The sequence below is a fragment of the Pinus tabuliformis genome, chromosome 9 (assembly GCF_031772625.1).
Source record: "Pinus tabuliformis cultivar Carrire ecotype Pingquan chromosome 9, CPIR1, whole genome shotgun sequence".
NCBI classification, from domain to species: domain Eukaryota; kingdom Viridiplantae; phylum Streptophyta; class Pinopsida; order Pinales; family Pinaceae; genus Pinus; species Pinus tabuliformis.
In genome coordinates this window covers 29745273-29765327 of record NC_142307.1, presented here as the reverse complement: position 1 = coordinate 29765327, position 20055 = coordinate 29745273, and the positions used below count along the sequence as shown (strand labels likewise).

The 20055-nt window shown below is 41.5% G+C and overlaps 1 protein-coding gene across 4 annotated transcripts in view; it reads left to right on the top strand.

Annotated features, from left to right (window-relative positions):
- Positions 1-20055, top strand: part of MSH3 (homolog of DNA mismatch repair protein MSH3) — a 414360-nt gene that overhangs the window by 246513 nt on the left and 147792 nt on the right. For all 4 annotated transcript variants that reach the window (XR_016263714.1, XR_016263713.1, XM_089445843.1 and 1 more), the window contains exons 4-7: positions 8191-8289; positions 8509-8787; positions 8981-9247; positions 9331-9462. Coding sequence is in view for 2 of the 4 variants with exons in the window: in XM_089445843.1 (XP_089301969.1) it covers positions 8191-8289; positions 8509-8787; positions 8981-9247; positions 9331-9462 (777 nt within the window). In the remaining 2 variants the exon portion in view is untranslated. The remainder of the gene's footprint in view (positions 1-8190; positions 8290-8508; positions 8788-8980; positions 9248-9330; positions 9463-20055) is intronic.

The following is a 20055-nucleotide window of genomic DNA, read 5'->3' as shown; positions in this document are numbered from 1 at the left end:
TTCTTACCGGTGAACATTTCTTCAGGAGTTTTGGAACCCAATGCTTGATGGGGGCATCGGTTTTGTACATATACGGCGGTGTTTGCAGCTTTGGCCCATAGAAACTTCAGAAGTCTTTGATCATGGAGCATAGCACGGACAACTTCCACAATCGTATGGTTCTTCCTTTCCGCCACACCATTCTGTTCAGGAGTGTATGGTGTAGTAGTCTCCCTCTTAATGCCAGCCTCTTTACAAAAGTCATGAAACTCATTAGATTCATATTCAGTCCCATTATCAGTCCTTAAGATCTTGATCTTCTTTTCGGTTTGATTCTCGATCAAGGCTTTGAAGTGTCGAAACCAGGAGAACACTTCATCCTTCTTTTTCAAGAAGTATATCCAAGTCTTGCGAGAATAGTCATCTATAAAAGTGAGGTAATATGAATATCCTCCCAAGGAGTTCACAGGCATCATACCAGATATGTCTGAGTGAACTAACTGCAATATATCGGAGGTCTTGCTTTGGCTTGAGGGGAATGGTCCCCTTTTTAGCTTTCCTTCGGCACATCTAGGACATACATCTTCTTGCTCTAATCTGAACTCGGGCATCCCGGTGACCATTTTTCTTACATCAGGTAGAGCTTTATAGTGAAGGTGAGCAAACCTCCGATGCCATAGTTCGGACTGAAGAGATGTGTCACAAGACATGACACCTAGCGGACTTCCTCCGACTTGATATAATGAATCAACTTGAAACCCAAGAGTGAAGGCATCTTTAATATTGTTTTTTCATACACGTACCTTGCCATCGCTAAAAGCCACCTTGTAGCCTTTGTCTTCCATTGCCGAAATGGACACCAGGTTCTTTTTGAGATTAGGTACATATAATACATCTTGTAGGTGGATTGTATTACCTTGATTCAATTTAAGAGAGACATTGCCTACACCTTTCACAGGATATTTCATATTATCTCCAAGGACAATTTCCAGGTTGGTTTCTTTCTCTATTAGATTATGGAGAACTTCTTTGTAACCAGTGAAGTGCCTTGAGGCACCACTATCAATAAGCCAATTTCCCAGCGAGTCCGGAGGAGCAGAGGTAGATAGAGCGACTGGTATATAATATTCATCCTGCTTATTGTCAACAATGTTAGATTCATACTTGGAATTTCTTGCCTTCTTGAATGGTTGTCCTCTTCCTTGATTTCCAGCGCTCCTTTTACCTCGGCCATTTGACCTGCCATTTCTTTGATTGCCATAAGAGGGATTTTGATCATCATCCCTGTGTGAGTTCCTTTTATCAGGACACTCCCTTGCATAATGACCTGGTTTATTGCAATGGTAGCATCATCCTTTCCTTCCACCCTATGGTCCGGCCTTTCCTTTGGATTTAGCCTCGGAATTGTTTCTTCTTTTAGCATGAGAAGAAAAGGCAGCGGGATGACCTTTAAGTGTGGGTATTTCCTGTTCTTCCATCCTTGCTTCTTCTTGAACGCATCTTGCCATTAATTCCTCAAATCCAGGAATTACATTATTGTTGAGGAGAGTAGTCCTAAATATATACCATTTAGATGGTAGTCCTCCAAGAGTTGTGAGTGCCATTTCCCTGTTAGGAATTACTTCTCCAATAGATAGGAGATCGTTCTTGATCTTAGTGATTCTCAAGAAATATGCTTGCATATTTTCATCTTTGCCCTTCTTAATTTCCTTCAGCTTATTTCTGAGAAACAGAACTTGATTTGCATCATTAACTTTAAATAAACTCACCAGTCTATCGTAGATTTCCTTGGAGGTGTTCAGCTCAAAAAAATAGGCCACCAAGCGCTTGTCGATAGAGTCTCGGATGATCTTCTTTGCTTTGACTTCTCCGGATTTCCATTTATTCCTGGTAGCAGAGGATGCATTTAATGGAGGCTCAACAATATTGCCTCTCACATGGTCCAACACTTCCTGATCTTCTAATGTCAGATCGAGAGACATCTTCCATCTGTGATAGTCAGACTTCTCATGGGGCTTGTCTTCGGCGGGGAAGAGTGTTGAAGACCCCATAGTTCTTTTTAGATAGTCTTGCCAACCTTCTCTTTGGTGATTGCTCTTGCTCATGCTTGGGCTTTGTCTTCACCTCAACTTTGATACCATGTTAAATTATGGTATGTTCTATGCTTAGAGCAGTTTACTTATCTTTCTTTTTATTATCCACAGATTAGCAATCACATGTACATTAAGTAAAGTGCAGATAGAACATTTAAACGATCAACAGAAAACAAGCCAAGACAAGAGACACAGGATGTGGCGGCTAGCCAGGGACAAACCCCAATATGGGGAAACCCTTTGATCAAATCTTCTTTTATCTTCAATAATTCAGCAGAGAGAAATAGTACAAAAGTCTGATTTATATCAACAGCATCAGCCCTAAACTAGGGCAGTCAATATCTATCAAACCGGCGGTCGAATCACCTTGATTCCTTCACCAAAAAATGCGGCCTTCCAAGGAGGGTCAGCTTCACTTACTGCACAGTCAGAGAGAGAGAATGCTGGTCAACGCTAGTCAAAGTTTCAATCTGCACCGTGTAAACCCTAGAAAACTGTGTCCTTCCTTCCCACGTGTGAGAGAGAGATCTTTCTGGTAGGAGAGAGAAAAGACTCTTTTTCTGCGCAGGAGAGAGAGATGTGTGATGAGAAGTGAAGTGTGCAAATGAGGAGAATGCTCCTTGTATTTATATGCAAAATGATGATGATGAATAGATGCGTCTGTTGGGCTTCTGAGCCTACATAAGTTGCTGGCCGACTTTGACAATTAGTCCATAATCTAAATAAATTCATATCTCCATAAATACTTATCGGAATCGGATGATCTTTAGATCAATCCTACACCTCTCGATGTGAGGAATCTAAGAAAAATATAATTAGCCATGAATAAGGTGACCCACATGAAGTTTGGCCCTAGTTGCCAATTTTAACAAGTTTAATAAAATTCAAAAAGTATTTCCGCGATTAGAAAAATCATGTGTAGAAGTTAAAGCATGTCGAAAGGAAATCGATAGTAAGGGAGATGATAGTGACAGTGAAGAGACGAAACAAGGTGAAGCAGGAAAAGAAGATGAAGCATTAGATTATTATAATGTTGAAGATGAAGATGTTGCAGAAAATGATCAAAATGATGATTCTGATGAAGCTGATATAAATCAAGATGAGGATTATCTTGAGAAACAAGGAGATGTACAATATCATAACAATGAAGAAGATGTTGTCAATGAAAAACTATCATCCATGACCCCGGAGCAAGAGCAGGCTGTTGTAGATATTGGCAATGAAAGGATATTAGATTTATCCTGGTTGGAAGAAGATGTCAATGAAAATCTGCCATCGGTGGCTCTTGAGAAAAAACAGGTTTTTGAAGATGTGATGATTACTGATTCTGATTCTGATGATAAAAGTGAAGTGAAAATGGCTAATTCTGATAATGGAGAGAAAAATATGAATTCACATAGTAAAAGTGGAGGAATCAATGCCAATTATGGTGAAGGGGAAGATATCAAAATTGTTGAGTTGGAGGTAAACAAAGAATCTGACATTGATAGTGAGAGTGAGGAAGCTTTTCCCATGTTAAACAACACCTCTTCTCCTACTGATGGCTCAGATGGTGACATTGAAGGTCATTCAGAAGATAGGTCCTCACCGGGAAAGCAGGAAGATGATGCTCTGGCAAGTTCACGGTCAGTAACATCATCAGAGATTTTAGACAATAAGAGCAAAGACATTAATTGTATTGATGGACCAATGGAGTGTCTCAAGGACATATCCAATCCAAATTGCAATTCAGTATCATTCTGTGATACCTCTACCAACGAAAATGATGATTCTCAGTGGAGGAACCAAAAATTGCAAAATGATTCATTCTATTCATCATGTGAGGAAGAGTATTTCCCACATATTCCTGAAAACTTATATTTGGCTAATAAGGACTATTCACTTGGGAAGCAAATGAATTCCTTTGTCATGGAATCAGAAGATAAATCTGTTCTTATTGAGAGAACAGAATCGGTGATGTCATCAGTTTGTAGTCAGTCTTCAGCCACAGAAATTCAAATGAGGTTGGGAGATTGTTATGTAAAAAATTAGTTAGTCGTTAATTTTAGATTTATTATTTAGTTTTAGGATTAATTAGACGAAAGAGCACGATCATAAGATCATGCCCTTTCCCCAAAGGGTGCCCGTGGCAGTATTTAAGCCAGGAAACCCCATTGTAAAAGACATCATCTGTCTATTCATTTTATTAATAAAGTATTTCTATATATATATTTCTGTTATCCAGAAGTTTTTACACTTCATTATATTATATAATATAAATATATAAGTTATATAATATATATTATAAATTTTATAACATATAACTTTAATTTTAATTTAGTTATAAGTTTTATATATATATATATATATATAAAGTTAATTTAATTAATTAAAAAATTATATATATATATATATATATATATATATATATATATATATATATATATATATATATATATATATATATAAGTTAATTTAATTATTAAAAGTTATATGTATAAAACTTATTTTAGTTAATTTAAAAAAAAAAAAAAAAAAAAAGAAAAGAAGGGAAAAACATTTTAGCTGGCAAATAAATACACGCCCCCGCAAACCCGCTCAATGTCGACAATGACAATGGCGGATTTCCAAAAAAGGTTGTTGGATGCAGAGCATAAGATAAATAACAACCACGACGAGGTCAGTAAAAGATTAAATGAAGTCGAGAGCAAGCTGGGGGAGCAAGCGGACAAAATCAAAAATCTCGAAGATACGACAAATCGAATAGAGATAAAGATGGAAAGTCAACATGTTCAAACCGAAGTAAACTTCAGAGAAGTCTTAACAATGCTGAAAAGTCTGTGTAAAAAGTCGAATTGTACACCCGAAGAGCTATTAAAAGAAGGTGAAGAGAATCAAGAACACATCTCGTCAGATTCAACTAAGTCCACAGACTCTCATGACAAAGTTGAATCCCCAAAAAAATCAGCGACACCCCACCAAGAAGCAAGTAACACAGCCTTTACAAACAAGCAACTCTGGGATAACTTTACCAATCAACATCCTTTTTTCGCTCAACCAGTGGCAACATACCAGCGACGGGCAAAAGTCGAGATGCCTAAATTCAATGGAAACGAAAAAAACAATGTTGCATGGATAAATAAAGCAGAAGAATACTTTGAGATATATGACATCACTGACGATGACGAAAAGCTCAGACATGCATCCATGAAAATGGAGGGAGAAGCATATAACTGGTATATGTGGTGGAAAAAGACAACACATGTCATTAGCTGGAGGAAATTTAAAGATGCATTCTTCAAAAGATTCCAAGGTGTAAAGGAAGAAGAGTTCTTTTCAAAACTCATCAAACTACGACAAAAAGGAAGTGTCGATGAATACACTCAAGAATGGGAGACCTTAGTAACACGAGTACCTGGGTTATCAGAATCTCGTCTAATTCAGTCATACATCTCGGGACTCAAAACCCATTTACAAGCAGAACTTGAGATGCATGATATTACATCTATAGAAGAAGAAAGACGAAAAGCAAAAACAGCCGAAAAGAAATCCGAACCAATATTTTGGTCAACAGCGGAAAAAGCTTATGCAAGACGAAGGATACCCGAGTATGTGGACTCAAATAATACAAGATATGTTCCACCACATCGTCGTGAAGATGAAAAATCTAATGTGGAAATGCAAAGGATAAAAGAGGGTAAATGTAAACGCTGTGGTGAGAAGTGGGATCCCAAACATAGATGTGCTAAAGGAAAAGAACCAAAGAACCTATATAATTGTGAAGCAACCAATGACTCAAACAGTGAAGATTATGACATAGAAAACATAGAAGACGCCCCAGATTTCTCACCAGAATTAGATGACGGAAGTACTCCGCAAGTGTCATTATCAGCCATGACAGGTATCTCACAACCTCAGACCTTGAAGTTAAAAGGACACATAAAGAAGAACAACGTAGTGGTTCTCATCGACTCTGGAAGCACACACAATTTTCTAGATACGACTGTGACCAAGAAACTCAATATCTTTTCATTTCCCTTACCAAACATGAAAGTGATGGTAGCTAATGGTAAGAAGATTGAAAAGGTAGGGAAATGCCATAAGGTCAATTTGCAAATTCAAGACTTCAATCTAGAGTCTCCATTCTTCACAGTACCGTTAGGAGGAGTAGATGTAGTCTTAGGTATCCAATGGTTACGAACTTTAGGTACTTATGCCGCCAACCATCAAGTACAATTTATAAAATTCAAATGGGGAGGTCAGAAGTACAAACTACATGGATTCCAAGCACCCGAAAATCAAGTTGTATCATCATCTCAGATGATGAAGCTGAGTCGAAGAAGAGCACCTGCTTATGCAGTACAATGTCACCAGTTAGAAATGTTATCTGCAAATATGACCAGAGAAGAATCACCAGAGATACAAGATCTGATTCGGAAGCATGAAAAAGTATTTCAAGACCTACCTATGAAGATGCCGCCTAATAGGAAAATTGAGCATACAATAGAAGTCAAGGCAAGACCAGACCCTGTTAACATCAAGCCATACCGATATCCACATCACCAAAAAACGAAGCTTGAGAGATTAATCCAAGACCTTTTAAAGTGTGCGACCTTGATCATCTTAGAATATCTGATTAAGTGGAAGGACTTACCCGAAGAAGACGCTTTCTGGGAGAATGAACCATCCTTCAACAACATCCGTCGTTACTTATGCTTTGAGGACAAAGCATTCTTTCGAGAGGAAGGCAATGTTATGTAAAAAATTAGTTAGTCGTTAATTTTAGATTTATTATTTAGTTTTAGGATTAATTAGACGAAAGAGCACGATCATAAGATCATGCCCTTTCCCCAAAGGGTGCCCGTGGTAGTATTTAAGCCAGGAAACCCCATTGTAAAAAGACATCATCTGTCTATTCATTTTATTAATAAAGTATTTCTATATATATATTTCTGTTATCCAGAAGTTTTTACACTTCAGAGATCTTAAGAGTTCTCTATCAAATTTTGAAAAGGTTTTGGAAGTACACAGTTTTTCATTCTCACATGCTAAGAAGTTTGGATTGGTAATCATGGAGAGGGTCTCTAATACAAAAATCAATGGAAAAGTTCATGAGCTTATCGATAAATTAAAAGTTATCACAGTGAGTGCTTCTGAAGCAGAAATCACTGGAAAATCTTAAGATATTATCGATATATTAAAAGTTCAAGAGATTATGGATATATTAAAAGTTCGGAACATTATTAAAATATTACAGCTCCCTTACGAAAAGTGTTTCCAACATTATAGAGTGTTTAATGAACACATTCAGCACCCAAGAATAGCCGCACGAGTTCAAACAGAATTTGATGCGAAAGTTCAGAAAATAACCAAAGATATACACCTCGCTCAGGGAAAGTTAGAGAAATCTTCATTTTTTGAGGAATTTATGAGACAAATGCAGAGTCCAGAGATGGTGGCACGAATAGAAAGGGTAATAGCCACAGACCCCCATCATTCACACTGGCAACTGGTTCTCTATGGCGTTGGAAGTTTTAATCCTAGGTTGAGAAAGCTGAATGGCGTTGGAAGTTTCAATCCTAGGTTGAGAAACCTGAACGACGGTGGACGTTTCAAGCCGACCTGCAATCCCTGTCTGTCGCTGCACCGGTACATATGTGCAAGAGAGAAATACTCCATGATAATAAGCATAAATCATAGTGAATATGCCAATAATTAAATCACCACATCTAGGAGTAATAATTAATCAATAATACTTAGGGAAACCCTTAATTGATGGGTGTTCCTCTTCATCAATGTTCTATGGGTCAATCAAATGTGCGAGCAATGGTACGAAAGACCCTCAAACACCTCTCCACCACCACTTGTACTAGATGAAAGCTTCAATACAAGATATGATGATGCTAACCAAGATGTCAATACACATCATCTGACCATGATATAACGATAATAACCATCAGAAATAATGTGGTAAAGCTGAACTTTCTGACATGGATTCCAGTACGTCCTATATCACTTATTTATGGCAACTCAATCTTGTAACAGCTATATTAAGTATGCTTTATTTGTATTGCTTTCTCCAGATCCATTTCATCTATTTTCCTAATGCTCCTGAAATATGATTTTGTTATGATGGTAGGTACTGAGAAATAATGTCGATGCCTCTGGAAATGGATCATTACTATGGCTGATGGACCACACACATACTTCTTTTGGTGCAAGATTACTTAAATACTGGGTATGATTGGATTAATTGGGGTGAAGCAGCTAGTGATTTTTGGGTTGTAACAAGTTAAAGGGGTGTTTATCAATATTTTTTTAATTTTCTCTCTTAGCTCTGAACTATCATCTCTACCATCTTTTCAGATTCGATGTAGTTTCCATATTTCTGGTCTTATCATGTCACTCTCCTTGTATGTCTTCTTTGTTCTCAAAACAAATGCTTTATGGATGGCAGGTAACTCACCCACTGTGTGATAGAAACATGATTGCAGCTCGTCTTGAGGCCGTTTCTGAAATTGCAGAATCTCTAGGCAGTTCAGATGGGCTACGACTTGAAGGTACATTTCCTGGAAGTGGTAAAGGGGGTGGCTCTGCTGGGGCAGCTAGTCGTGGTTGGATAGTGGAAGGTGGATCCCAAGGATTACTTGCTTCTGTTTTGACTTTCATAGGGAAGATGGCTGATGTTGAGCGTGGAATTACGCGAATTTTTCATCGAACAGCTACAACGGCTGAGGTATTGTGGTGTCAAGTTTTTCTTAGATGGCATATAGGTATTTGGAATTTTATATTGCAATTGAAATATGTAGTTACAAGAGTGATGTGGGGAACATTGGAATTGTCCATATAAGGTTTCATTTGGACCTCCAGAAATCAGTATAGAGTGAAAGCTGCAAACCTGAATAACAAAAACTGGCTTGTTGTTTCAGTTTGTTACTGTTATTCATTCCCTCATCATTGCTGCCAAACAACTTCAGCAGCTTGATTGTGTTGACGAGGATCAAATTGTGTCACATGATCCCTACCAAAGACATCAACAAAGAGTTCGATCACATTTATTGAGACGATTAATTGCAGCAGCCTCATCCTCTGTTGTTAGTGAGCAAGCCACCAGACTTTTGTCAGCTCTAAACAAGGATGCAGCAGCCCAGGGAGATAAACATAATCTGTTTATTTGTGCTGACCGGTTTCCTGAGGTATAAACGTGTTCATCAAATTGTTGGTCTTTTGGCTTATGTTTTTGCAATCAAATCTAATTCATAATAGTTTATTTTTACAGGTTGATAAGTGCCGTGGAGCAGTTCAGGCAGCTGTGCAGAAATTAGACTCTCTTCTTCCTGCCTATCAAAAGCAGCTGAAGTTGCCAAACCTAGAGTACCTGAGTGTCTCTGGTATTACTCACTTAATAGAAGTAAGCATGAGTTAATGTTATGAAATATTTTGTTGTATGTAGGATTTTTAAAAATTGTGATAGTTGGAAATTTCAACAAATTTGACATAAGATTCGATTGATTTGAAAAGTCAAAGTGGAAAAATTAATGCAATAAACCATTGAAGAATGCAACTGCCACATCAAAAATAAGGAATTAGGAGAAAGTGTTGGGAGACACAAATGAAGGTACGGCAGTGACAGGTGAAGAGCAGGGAGGCTGTGTGACTGTGATTGGCTGCAATGATGCCCAGGATGACCTGTTGGAAATACTGGGGGAGGGGGGGAGGGTGAATCAATCTTCCTTAGCAATTAGCACTTTAAAATATTTTCAGTGCATTAGTTAATTTTCAATTCTTATTAATGTTTATGCAGTAATAACAGTAAATAAAAGAACACAATAGACACAAGAATTTTAGGTGGAAAACCTCCTTCGGGTCAAAAACCACTGAACGCTTTTCTAATAAATTTTTTAATCTTCAGCGCCAACTGAAATGAAAGCAACAACTTCCTAGAATTCCAGAAAAACATTCTTCTCCAGCTCCCACTAGAAGGACGCCCCAACGCCTTGGTTTCTTCAGTAATCAACTGAATGGATGCCCCAACACCCTAGCGAGCCACAACTCGCCCTAGCACCACCCTACCACCCTGAAGTGTTCACAGACCCCAACTTGTAGGCGACTTCATGCACTTGCCTAGCACCTCCCTGCCACCCTATAATTACTGAAATAAGACAAGACTGTGGATTCCCAAACCAGGGACAACAATCCACGATACAATAAGATGTACAATGATTTTCGTGTACTTGACCAAATACCCAATCACTCTATGACCTACAACTCAACCATGACATCATCCCAACAATGACTCCTATACCTCCCAACAATGCCTTTTCGACTCTAGGTAGATCGACTCTTTTACAATAATGACTCTTCCAATGATGACACTTTTACAAATGACTCTTTTACAACTTTACAATGATGACTCTTGGCCTTGACACTTCTTCACAATATACAGATGGCTGCCATGTCTTCAAAGGATGTCCCACTGCAATGCTTCCTTTGATTTGATACTTCTACAGAGAGATAGAAAAAATCGATTTTCTAAAGTGAGAAGTTCTTAGGAGGAAAAATCGATTGAGGAAATCTCTTGCAAGTGAGGGGCAGGGATAGCAGCTTTCGAAGAGAGAGATTTTCCGCTGGAGATACGTCAGTAGAGAGAGGAAAAAAGTGATCCAGAAGCCTTCAGAAGTTGACGCAGGGCTAGAAGGGCCATTTAGAAGCAGTGCAAAGGGAGAGAGAGAAAGTTGAAAGTTAGAGCAGAGGGTCAGTTTTAGTAGCCGAAAGCCGGGGTGTGAGCCCGGGAGGCTGAGAGCATTGACTCTTGGGTACTGATCGATTCCCCAATTGTGTGACGTAGTGCTTGAAAGGGTTGACGCTCGGACAACGTAGAGGCAACCCAGAGATAACGCAGTGCCTGCTAGGGGCACCTCATCCAGCAGTCGGAACAACTGGAACTTTTTCTCAGTGATTGTGTGAGGTAAAACTCACAAAGCTCCGCAACCCTTCCCCCGTCCCGTAACCTTTCCCCGTCCTGTCTCGGCTCTCCCCGCAGCCGCCTCTGCTCTACCCGCCGTCCCGCAACCCTTCCTCGTCCCGTCTCGGCTCTCCCCGCAGCCGCCTCTGCTCTACCCGCAGTCGCCCGCACTCTCCCCCGTCCCGTAACCCTTCCCCGTCCCGTCTCGGCTCTCTCGCAGTCGCTTCTGCTCTACCCGCCGCCCCGTAACCCTTCCTCGTCCCGTAACCCTTCCCCGTCCCGTCTCGGCTCTCCCCGCAGCCGCCTCTGCTCTACCTGCAGCCGTCTGCCTCTTCCGTCTCGTCCCATCCATAACCCATCTCTCGTAACTCCCGTAACCCTCCCTGCTCACCCGTCTGCTGACTCCTGCAGCTTGTTTCTTTCCGGTAAGCCTCCCGCAGCCCTCCTGCAGCCACGGACCTCTGTCCCGTTGCTCCATAGTCTCGTTAACAGCCCGCAGCCTGTCCACTGTCCCGGTTTTTGACAAATTTTGGTGATTTCGATTTTGTACTGGGTGCAGTGGGGTGCCATTGTAAAGTGCAGGTTGCCACCATGATAGAGCAGCAACACAAAAAGGACCCCGGGGAAGTTGAAATGCCAGATTTCAACAACAGAGGTCTGCTAAAGTATTTATAGCAGTGCCACAATAAAGATGAGAACGTATACAGCCTCACCGATATTGCATTAGAAACAGATTTTACTTTCTGGACATCCCAAATTAAACTCCTAAGGAGGAAAATGGAACACCTACAGACAGAAAATCGTGAACTGCGCGCTGAAATCATCACCTTATCAAACAGAGTTCTGTCGGTAGAGGAAGACAATGCATTTATCAGAAAAACACTGCAGGAATACTGAGAACAATGTGCAGGAAAGAACTCCGACGAGGCCTTACAGGCAGAGATCAGAGATTTTAAAAGTAAACAGGAGGAAATCAGGTCCCAACAAATGTCCCTTAAAAGGGAAACGGATTCGCATATCAGCACATGGGCACAGGTGGTCAAAGGAAAGGATAAGGCCCCTCCGCTCATAGAAGTGGAGGAAGTAGTACAGGAAAAACTAGTGGAGGAAAGAACTCGAAGAGCAAAAGAATTAAATCTTAAAGTAAGAGGACTCCCTACACCTCCCCCCTTTGCAGACCCCATGGAACTGGGGAACGGATTTCTATGCGACACTCTTGACATACCAGACATAAATTTGGACAAAGCCTGGATCGGGCAGGACTCTACCCTCTTCCTCAGATTCCGTGAATCCTCGGATAGACTTCGGGTACTCCGTGCCAAGCGAAAGCTATTTTCTCTCAAGAATAAAGTGTTCTTGGATGAAGACCTCATAAGAACTCAAGTAGTTGAACTGAAACAAGCTAGGATGCAGGTTGCAACGGCAAGACAGGCAGGGAAATGGGCAGTGATTAGAAATCTTCGGGCAGTTATTCGGGACACCTTCCCCCAGGATGGGTATCCTGCTCAGGTAACTCCAAATGACGGGCCCGAGCGGAGAGGAGACGGGGCACGGATCTCTCAGTTAACTGCTGGAATGGCAATGGCTCCTTCTGTTTCACCAGGCCTACTTTATGAAGCCCTTAGCTCAGCAGACATGCTCCTAGTTACCGAGACTCATGCGAGCCCAGTCCGTCCTCTCCCTGACATTACAGGATACCAGTGGACCGCAGTTAGCAGACAGGAGACACGGAGTTCAGGAGGTGTCAAAGGATCAGGGGGTGTTGCTTGCCTTGTCCGTGATAGCCTCAGGAGCAGAGTTTCAGTAGCTGCGGCAGATGAGCATGCCAGATTCCTGTGGATCCAGATCAGAGCCAGAACATCACCACCGAGAGACATTTATGTTGCAGTCTGTTACTTCCCACCTATCTCATCCTCCTACGCTATTCACAATAGCTCAGATGGAGACCCTTTTACAGACCTGTACTCTGACATCACCAGGTTTTCGACAATAGGGGACGTCATTCTCATGGGGGACTTCAACGCCCGGACCAAAGATCTCCAGATCCCTATACACAACAGGACAAAAGATATATTTTGCACTCGGGGGATTGACCCGACCACGATTGGCATGCATCAGACCTCTGAGGATCACGTGGGACCCACCACAATCTACGGGAGATATCTGTTACAGTTGGGAGAATCTCATGAGCTGATAATTTTGAATGGCCTACCTTGTTTCCCTTCCTCGCACTTCTTTACCTGCAGACCTTTTGGAGGCGGGGCAAGTGTGGTCGACTACGCTATTGCAAATCCAAATCTCTTCCCTTACATCAAAAATTTCTCGATCACCCCCATCCCTCTCGCGGACCACGCACTCCTCTCACTCTCACTGCAGTTTGATTTCCCGAATCCACCCCCTACTCTTCCTCGAAGCCCCCCCAGAACCACCTTCCGATTTGAAGAGGGTGACCCTGATCTCTTCTCCTCTATCCTTAGACATACACTCCCATCGATGTCCCAATTCACCTCTCTCAGCTCCGCCAAGGACAAATATCAGTGTCTCTCTTATGCTATCTGGAAAGCTGCGCCCCAATCCTTCTCCTTCTCCACTCGCTCAGCGACCACCTCCCGCAAACCGGGAAAATGCCCTATGAACAACTGGTATGACCAAGATTGCAAGTCTTTGCATCAAGACCTCCGTCACGCCTTCCGGAACTCTTTGCCAGCATACCCAGACCTCTGTTCTGCTTATCGTCGTCTCCTTCGCCGCAAGAAGCACCTTTTCATTGCCCATAGGAGATAAGTTCTTTCTACTCTCCTCCTTCGCTCACCTAAAGATTTCTGGGGAACCATCCTTTCCCGACGCTCACCTACCCCTATCAACCTTGATCCTGCCTCAATGTTCTCTCACACCTCTTAGCTGTATGACATCCCTGGGCAGCCTCTGATTCAAGTTACTTCCCCCCCCACCTCCTACCATCTTTTCTCGGACAAAGATATCAGAGAAGCAATATGGACAATGAATAGCAGCAGGGAAACAGACGAAGAAGGTTTCCAGGCAGAGTTCTTCAAGCATGGACTTCGCCCCCTAGTAGGATATCTGGTGGACCTTTTCAACCAGGTGGTTCGAGATGGATTTCCGGACAGTTGGTCACACCACATTATCTACCTGATCCACAAGTCAGGGCCCACTCCCGACCCCAACAACTACAGGACAATCATGGTTGGGCACACATTCTCCAAGTTATATGCCATAGCACTCCACAGGAAACTCTCCCACTTCCTTGAGCAGAGACAACTCAGGGCCAAGGGCCAAGCAGGATTCTGCCCAGGCCACCAGACGATCGACCACATCCTTACTCTCGGTGCGGTAATCGAGGAGGCCAGGCATCGATCTTCTAAAGTGTACTGCTGTTTGGTAGACTTTCGGAAAGCTTTTGACTCAGTCCCGAGGAAAGATCTTTTTCAAAGGCTAAGCGAGATTGGCATTTCCTCTACTCTCCTAAATGCTATCATGCGCCTATATGAGGCCATCCTTGGTCGTCTCCACAGAGTCGGAGGAATGTCGGATTTTATCCGAAGCACCATTGGAGTCAAGCAAGGATGCCCCTTTCTCCTACTCTGTTCGGGATCTATATCGATGAACTTGAGTCCTTTCTTCGGGAGCATACTCAGGATACAGATGGATGTCTTCTTAACCGGGTCCTAATTACCATCCTTCTCTTCGCAGACGATATTGTCCTCATTACCTCCTCCCATGAAGGCCTTCAGAGACAGCTGGATGCGCTCGCAGCCTTTTGTGACCGGAGGCATCTCACTGTAAACTTGGGCAAAACCAAAGTGATTATCTTCAATGGAGTCAAGAAAACCTCTGATTTCCATTTCCTATTTAAAGGAGAAGAGATCGAGATTGTCAGCGCCTACACATATTTGGGAGTTCAGTTTTCAGGACCTCGATTCAGCCTGCGGCCAGCCCTTCAGCCTCAGATCAGCAAAGGGTATGGCTCCCTAGTCCTTCTGGAGAGACAGTGTTTCCGGCACCATTTCCAGGACATCTCGTCCAAAATGTGCATCATGGATACTTTGATTCGGCCCACAGTGCTTTATGGCTCAGAGATTTGGGGTCCCTCTCTCCTAGAATCAGATTGGGCTTCAGTGGAACGTGTCCAGACTCTCCTTCTACGCCGGTTTATTAGGTGCAAGCAGACAGTTCCCCAGCACATCCTTCTAGCCGAGTTCGGGGCTCAACCTTTCCGCCTAGAGGTGATGTTCAGGCTAGTGTCACTCCTGCACAGACTTCGTGGCCTGGCAGAAGTGAGGGAGGGTCGTGACAGATACCCATATTTAGCATATTGCTCCTCGGAGAACATCGCCCGTATACAGACAGGTCGATCCAAATGTTGGTACACCGGTGTGACAGAGATTCTGGAGGCCTCAGGAATCCAGATTGAGCGTCTCCCTCCTTTTCAATACTCTCTGAATGCTCCAGGCCACCTCCTTCCCAATCAGCAAGAGCTGAATAAAATCATTAAGGAACATATTTACAAACGTTACATTCAAATTACATGGACCAACCCTCCCAATGGGTTGCGCCCTAAAATGGCCTTTTACGCGGAACATTGCTTGGAGATCAAGGATGGGCTCATCATCAGACCCCAATACACGTTCCAACATTGGATGCATGCCCTTAGAATCCCCCTCGGGGAGCTCAGAGTCAGATCTCACAGACTCTGGGTGGAAACAGACCACCACACTGATAGAGCAGATAGGATCTGCCAGCTTTGTCACTTACAGGAGATAGAGACAGAGACACATTTCATCTTCGGATGCCCTGCATACTACGAGATCCAGGGCCATTTGCATTGTCTCTTCAGGTCTTCTCAGATCCTGTCCAGCTTCCTCAGATATGTTGAACAGAGATGCCTAACACTTTATCTCCAGGAGGCCTTTAGATTTCGGGCCCACTTTCTTCAGCCACCAGCCAGACCGAACACCACACAAAAGATCACGGACTTCTTTAGAGCACTACCCTCAGTGCGAGGCACCAAAAGAATCATAGACCGACCCACAGACACTGAAACCAGATCAGTGCGGTCCCGGGGGGGCCGACCCACCAGACTGCACTAGCGCTCCAGGATCAGTTCCACCCCTGTGAGGCGTTTCAGAACTTCTAGGAGACATCAACGATAGCCCAGTATGCCCACAAGACAACAGTCTTTGACGAGCTTCTCTCAGTTTTCTTCTCTCGACCTTGGATGTTAAGAGTAGGGGTTAGACAGGGCCCCTCCCCGCCCTCTTCTTCTTCCTCTTCTCCTTCGCTACTTCATCGTAGCACTTTGTTCCAAAGTCGTGAGCTTCTTGACTCTTCATTTACTTTTAGATGTATTTCTTGCTTTTAAAAGGAAATGTTAAAGGGGACCGTTTGGTCCACCGACTTGCATAATGTAATCATTTGTAACCGACAGTCCCGTTGACCTATTATGGTCATTTGTTGGACATTAATAAAATTATCTTATCTTATCTTATCTACGCTTGAATTCTTGCTTGAAGTTGTACTTGAATCTTCTTCTACCTACATGCAAAATTTGCCCAGGGAAACCAATCCCAAAACAAAACAAAATACCCTTCAACTTACCTCTGCCTGGAAAACACATGTAAGTGCATAATAATAAATAAATCCAAATTAAAATTACAATGCGTACCTGAAGTGTGCTTGTCACTTTTTTTGTTGACTTGTTGCAGCAGTAGACAAAGTCTCATACTCTTGATATAGGCCTGGACTCTATGCAAGACTATATCCAAAACTGACCTAAAGATATATACAATAAAAACTGATGACAAACCCTAGACTTTTGATGGAACAAGTTCTAAGTACAACAACAGAGACCATTCTATCAACTATGACAAGACAAATAACATGAACTCACAACATCATATAGATTTAGCAAACTTGGTGTAGCATCAAGAATATGTAGCATAAAATGTGTAGTATCAAGAATAAGACATCTGAGAAACTAATTGTGACATATAGAGACATAGAGATATAATCGAGACACCGTATATACTTACGTTGTCCTACAAAAGCATATGCCAGAGATGATACTCAAAATTCAAATGTAAACACTAATCATACATACCTTGCTGTAGGAGACTTACCCTTGACTGTTGATGTGTATATGGTATATGATGCAAAGGCTAAAGATCTTATTATCAGGGGCTTATCGAATTTGTTTATCTTAAGGTATTGAGTTGCAAAACTGCTAAAGAGGTATGGGGAAAGCTTGAAAATATATATGCAGGTGACTCAAAGGTGAAAGAAGCAAAGCTTCAAATTTTCATGGTAAAATTTGAGCAACTCAAAATGAGGGAAGATGAAGATATTGCTACGTACTTTCAGCGTGTTGATGAAACAACAAATACATTGGAATGTTTGGGAGAACCTGTTGAAACGAAAATTGTTGTCCGAAAGATCCTCAGAATCTTATAGCAATATTTAACCCTAAGGTATCTATCTTGGAAGATAGATCAAATCTGACCAATCTCAACATAGATGAATTGCATGGAATTCTTACAGCATATGAAATGAGGATTGAAGAAGAGGATGACACATCTCACTTAGAAATAACATTTGCCGCATCCAAGAAGAATAGTAAGGAAAAGCAGACTCCGAAAGAAGATGAAGAAGAATTTTTTGCCTACTTCACACGGAAAATGAGAACAGGTCCAATGTTCCACCAAGACTTCAGGAGGGGGAAACGCGGGTGCAGGGAGACGCACAAGGGGGACGTGTGGAAATACCCTCAAATTTTAGGGAAATTTAGGGGGGACGGGGGGACGTCGGGGTATATAATTTTTTTTTTAATATATATCTATATATATATATATATATTTCAAATGCATATTCAATAATGAAAGCATAAATACAATGATACATACATAATTGAATTAAGTAATGAAATACATTGATCCATACTCATCGTCCTTACTAATACATACATGATTCATCCATAGATCACGAGATTCAATAATGGAATACTATGATCCATATTCATCATTCATTATTCTTCATTGTAGAATCTACATTGATTTTAAAAGTTAAATTCATCATTCATCATTCATCATTCTAGATTCTAAATTGATTTAAAATTAAAATTCATCATTCATCATTCTAGAATCTAATTAGTACTAAGAAAAATATGTTGAAATTTGGTACCGGAGGACAGGTGGTTCCCTAAGGCTTTGATCTTTGGCCTAGGGAAAAGTGTCCAAAAGAATTTAATTTTTCTCCTAAAGTAACTTTATAATTTTTATAAAGTTAAATCTAATTTGAAAGTGACTTTAAGTGATAAAGTTACTAAGTCTAATTTTAAAGTGACTTTATAAAGTCAATGAAAAATTAGAAAGGAAAAGTGACTTTGGAAATAAATGACTAAGTGGGTCTTTATTAAAGTGGGGTGAATTAAAAAATAGAAAGTGAGATTTAAATGAGCATTTAATCTCAGCCATTGATCTAAATCTATTTCAGCCATTGGATTTAGGGATCACCCAAAAGTCATTTAGGGTTGGGTTAAGGGAGGAAAAGGAGAAAGAGATCATTCATTCTTTCATGAGCAGATTGGGAGAAGGAGAGCAAGAGAGCAAGGGAGATTTCTGGACAAGGAGGAGAAAGAGGCAGCAGTTTGGCACACACACCAAGGCAGCATTTCAGCAAATCTGAACAGCATAAAGAACAAGCAGAAAAAGGCAGATTTAGTGAGCAAAACAGTGAAAAAAATTATTTTTCAGCACGAATATCGAGGAGGCGATTTTCTGCACTTTTCCCGAGGGCTGTCCGTACAAGTCCGTACGGCCGTCCGTACAGTCCGTACAGTCCGTACGGTCCGTACATCCGTACGTCCGTACAGTCCGTACATCCGTACGGTCCGTACAGCTCTTCCAGCAGTTTTCAGATTGTCGTTTGGGCTGAAAACAGATAAGTTTTGCTTGCTGGAAAAATTTCTGTTTTGCTGATTTTTTGCTGAAAATATTTTCTCTGTAAAAAGCATTTTCCAGAAATAAAGAAGAGCTCTCAAACTGGTTTTCCCCAAGAGTTGTAGGGGGTTTTTCCAGGGTCAAGTTGACCAAAAATCACTGAGTTTAAATGTGTTTTTATGGCTGTTTTAATTGCTGATTTTTTTATTTCTGCAATTTCCAGCACTCTGAAAAATTTCCAGAATTTGTGTTTTCAGCAATATTTATTTTTTCAGTCTGTTAAATGTATGGCTATGGGAATGGGCATTTAACTATATGGGAGAAATAAGGTGAAACTGAAAACCGAGGTGGGAAACAGAAAATTTTACATGGTATCAGAGCTTGAGTGCTGAAGGGCAGTTTGGGACAGCAAAAGGAAAAAAAATACAGCTGCTGATTTTTCACTCAGAAAATTCCAGCAAGCTGATTTTTCATAAACAGCAGTTTTATCTTTACAACAGCAGTGCTATTTTTCAGTTTTAGGACAGCAAGATGTCATTGGGATTGAGGGTGGAGGATAGGTTGGATGGGCATACAAATTACAGCGTTTGGAAGGAGAGAATGCAGAGTATCTTTGAGGAGGCAGAAGTCTGGGATATCATGGTGCATACAGCACAGCACCCTGTTGTTGTGCCTACTGATGTTACTCAGTTGGCAGCTTATAATAGAAAGAACAACAAGGGTAAGAGGCTGATTCTAGACGGAATCAAAGACCATTGCATTCCTCATGTGAGAGGAAAGAGCAATGCCCATGAGATGTGGACAGCATTGTCCAATCTCTACCAGAGTACCAATGAGAACCGGAAGATGGTCCTGAAGGAGAAGCTGAAGAACATTAAGATGGGGAATGATAGTGCAGCTGGATATCTCACAAAGATTACCAATGTGAGAGATGAGTTGGCAGCGATTGGAGAGGCCATTCCATCCACTGAGTTGGTGCGTATTGCAGTGAATGGCCTCCCCCGTTCATGGTTGAACTTTGCTGATGGGGTTTGTGCACGTGAGACCCTTCCCACATGGGAGAGGTTTTGGGATGATTGTATACAGA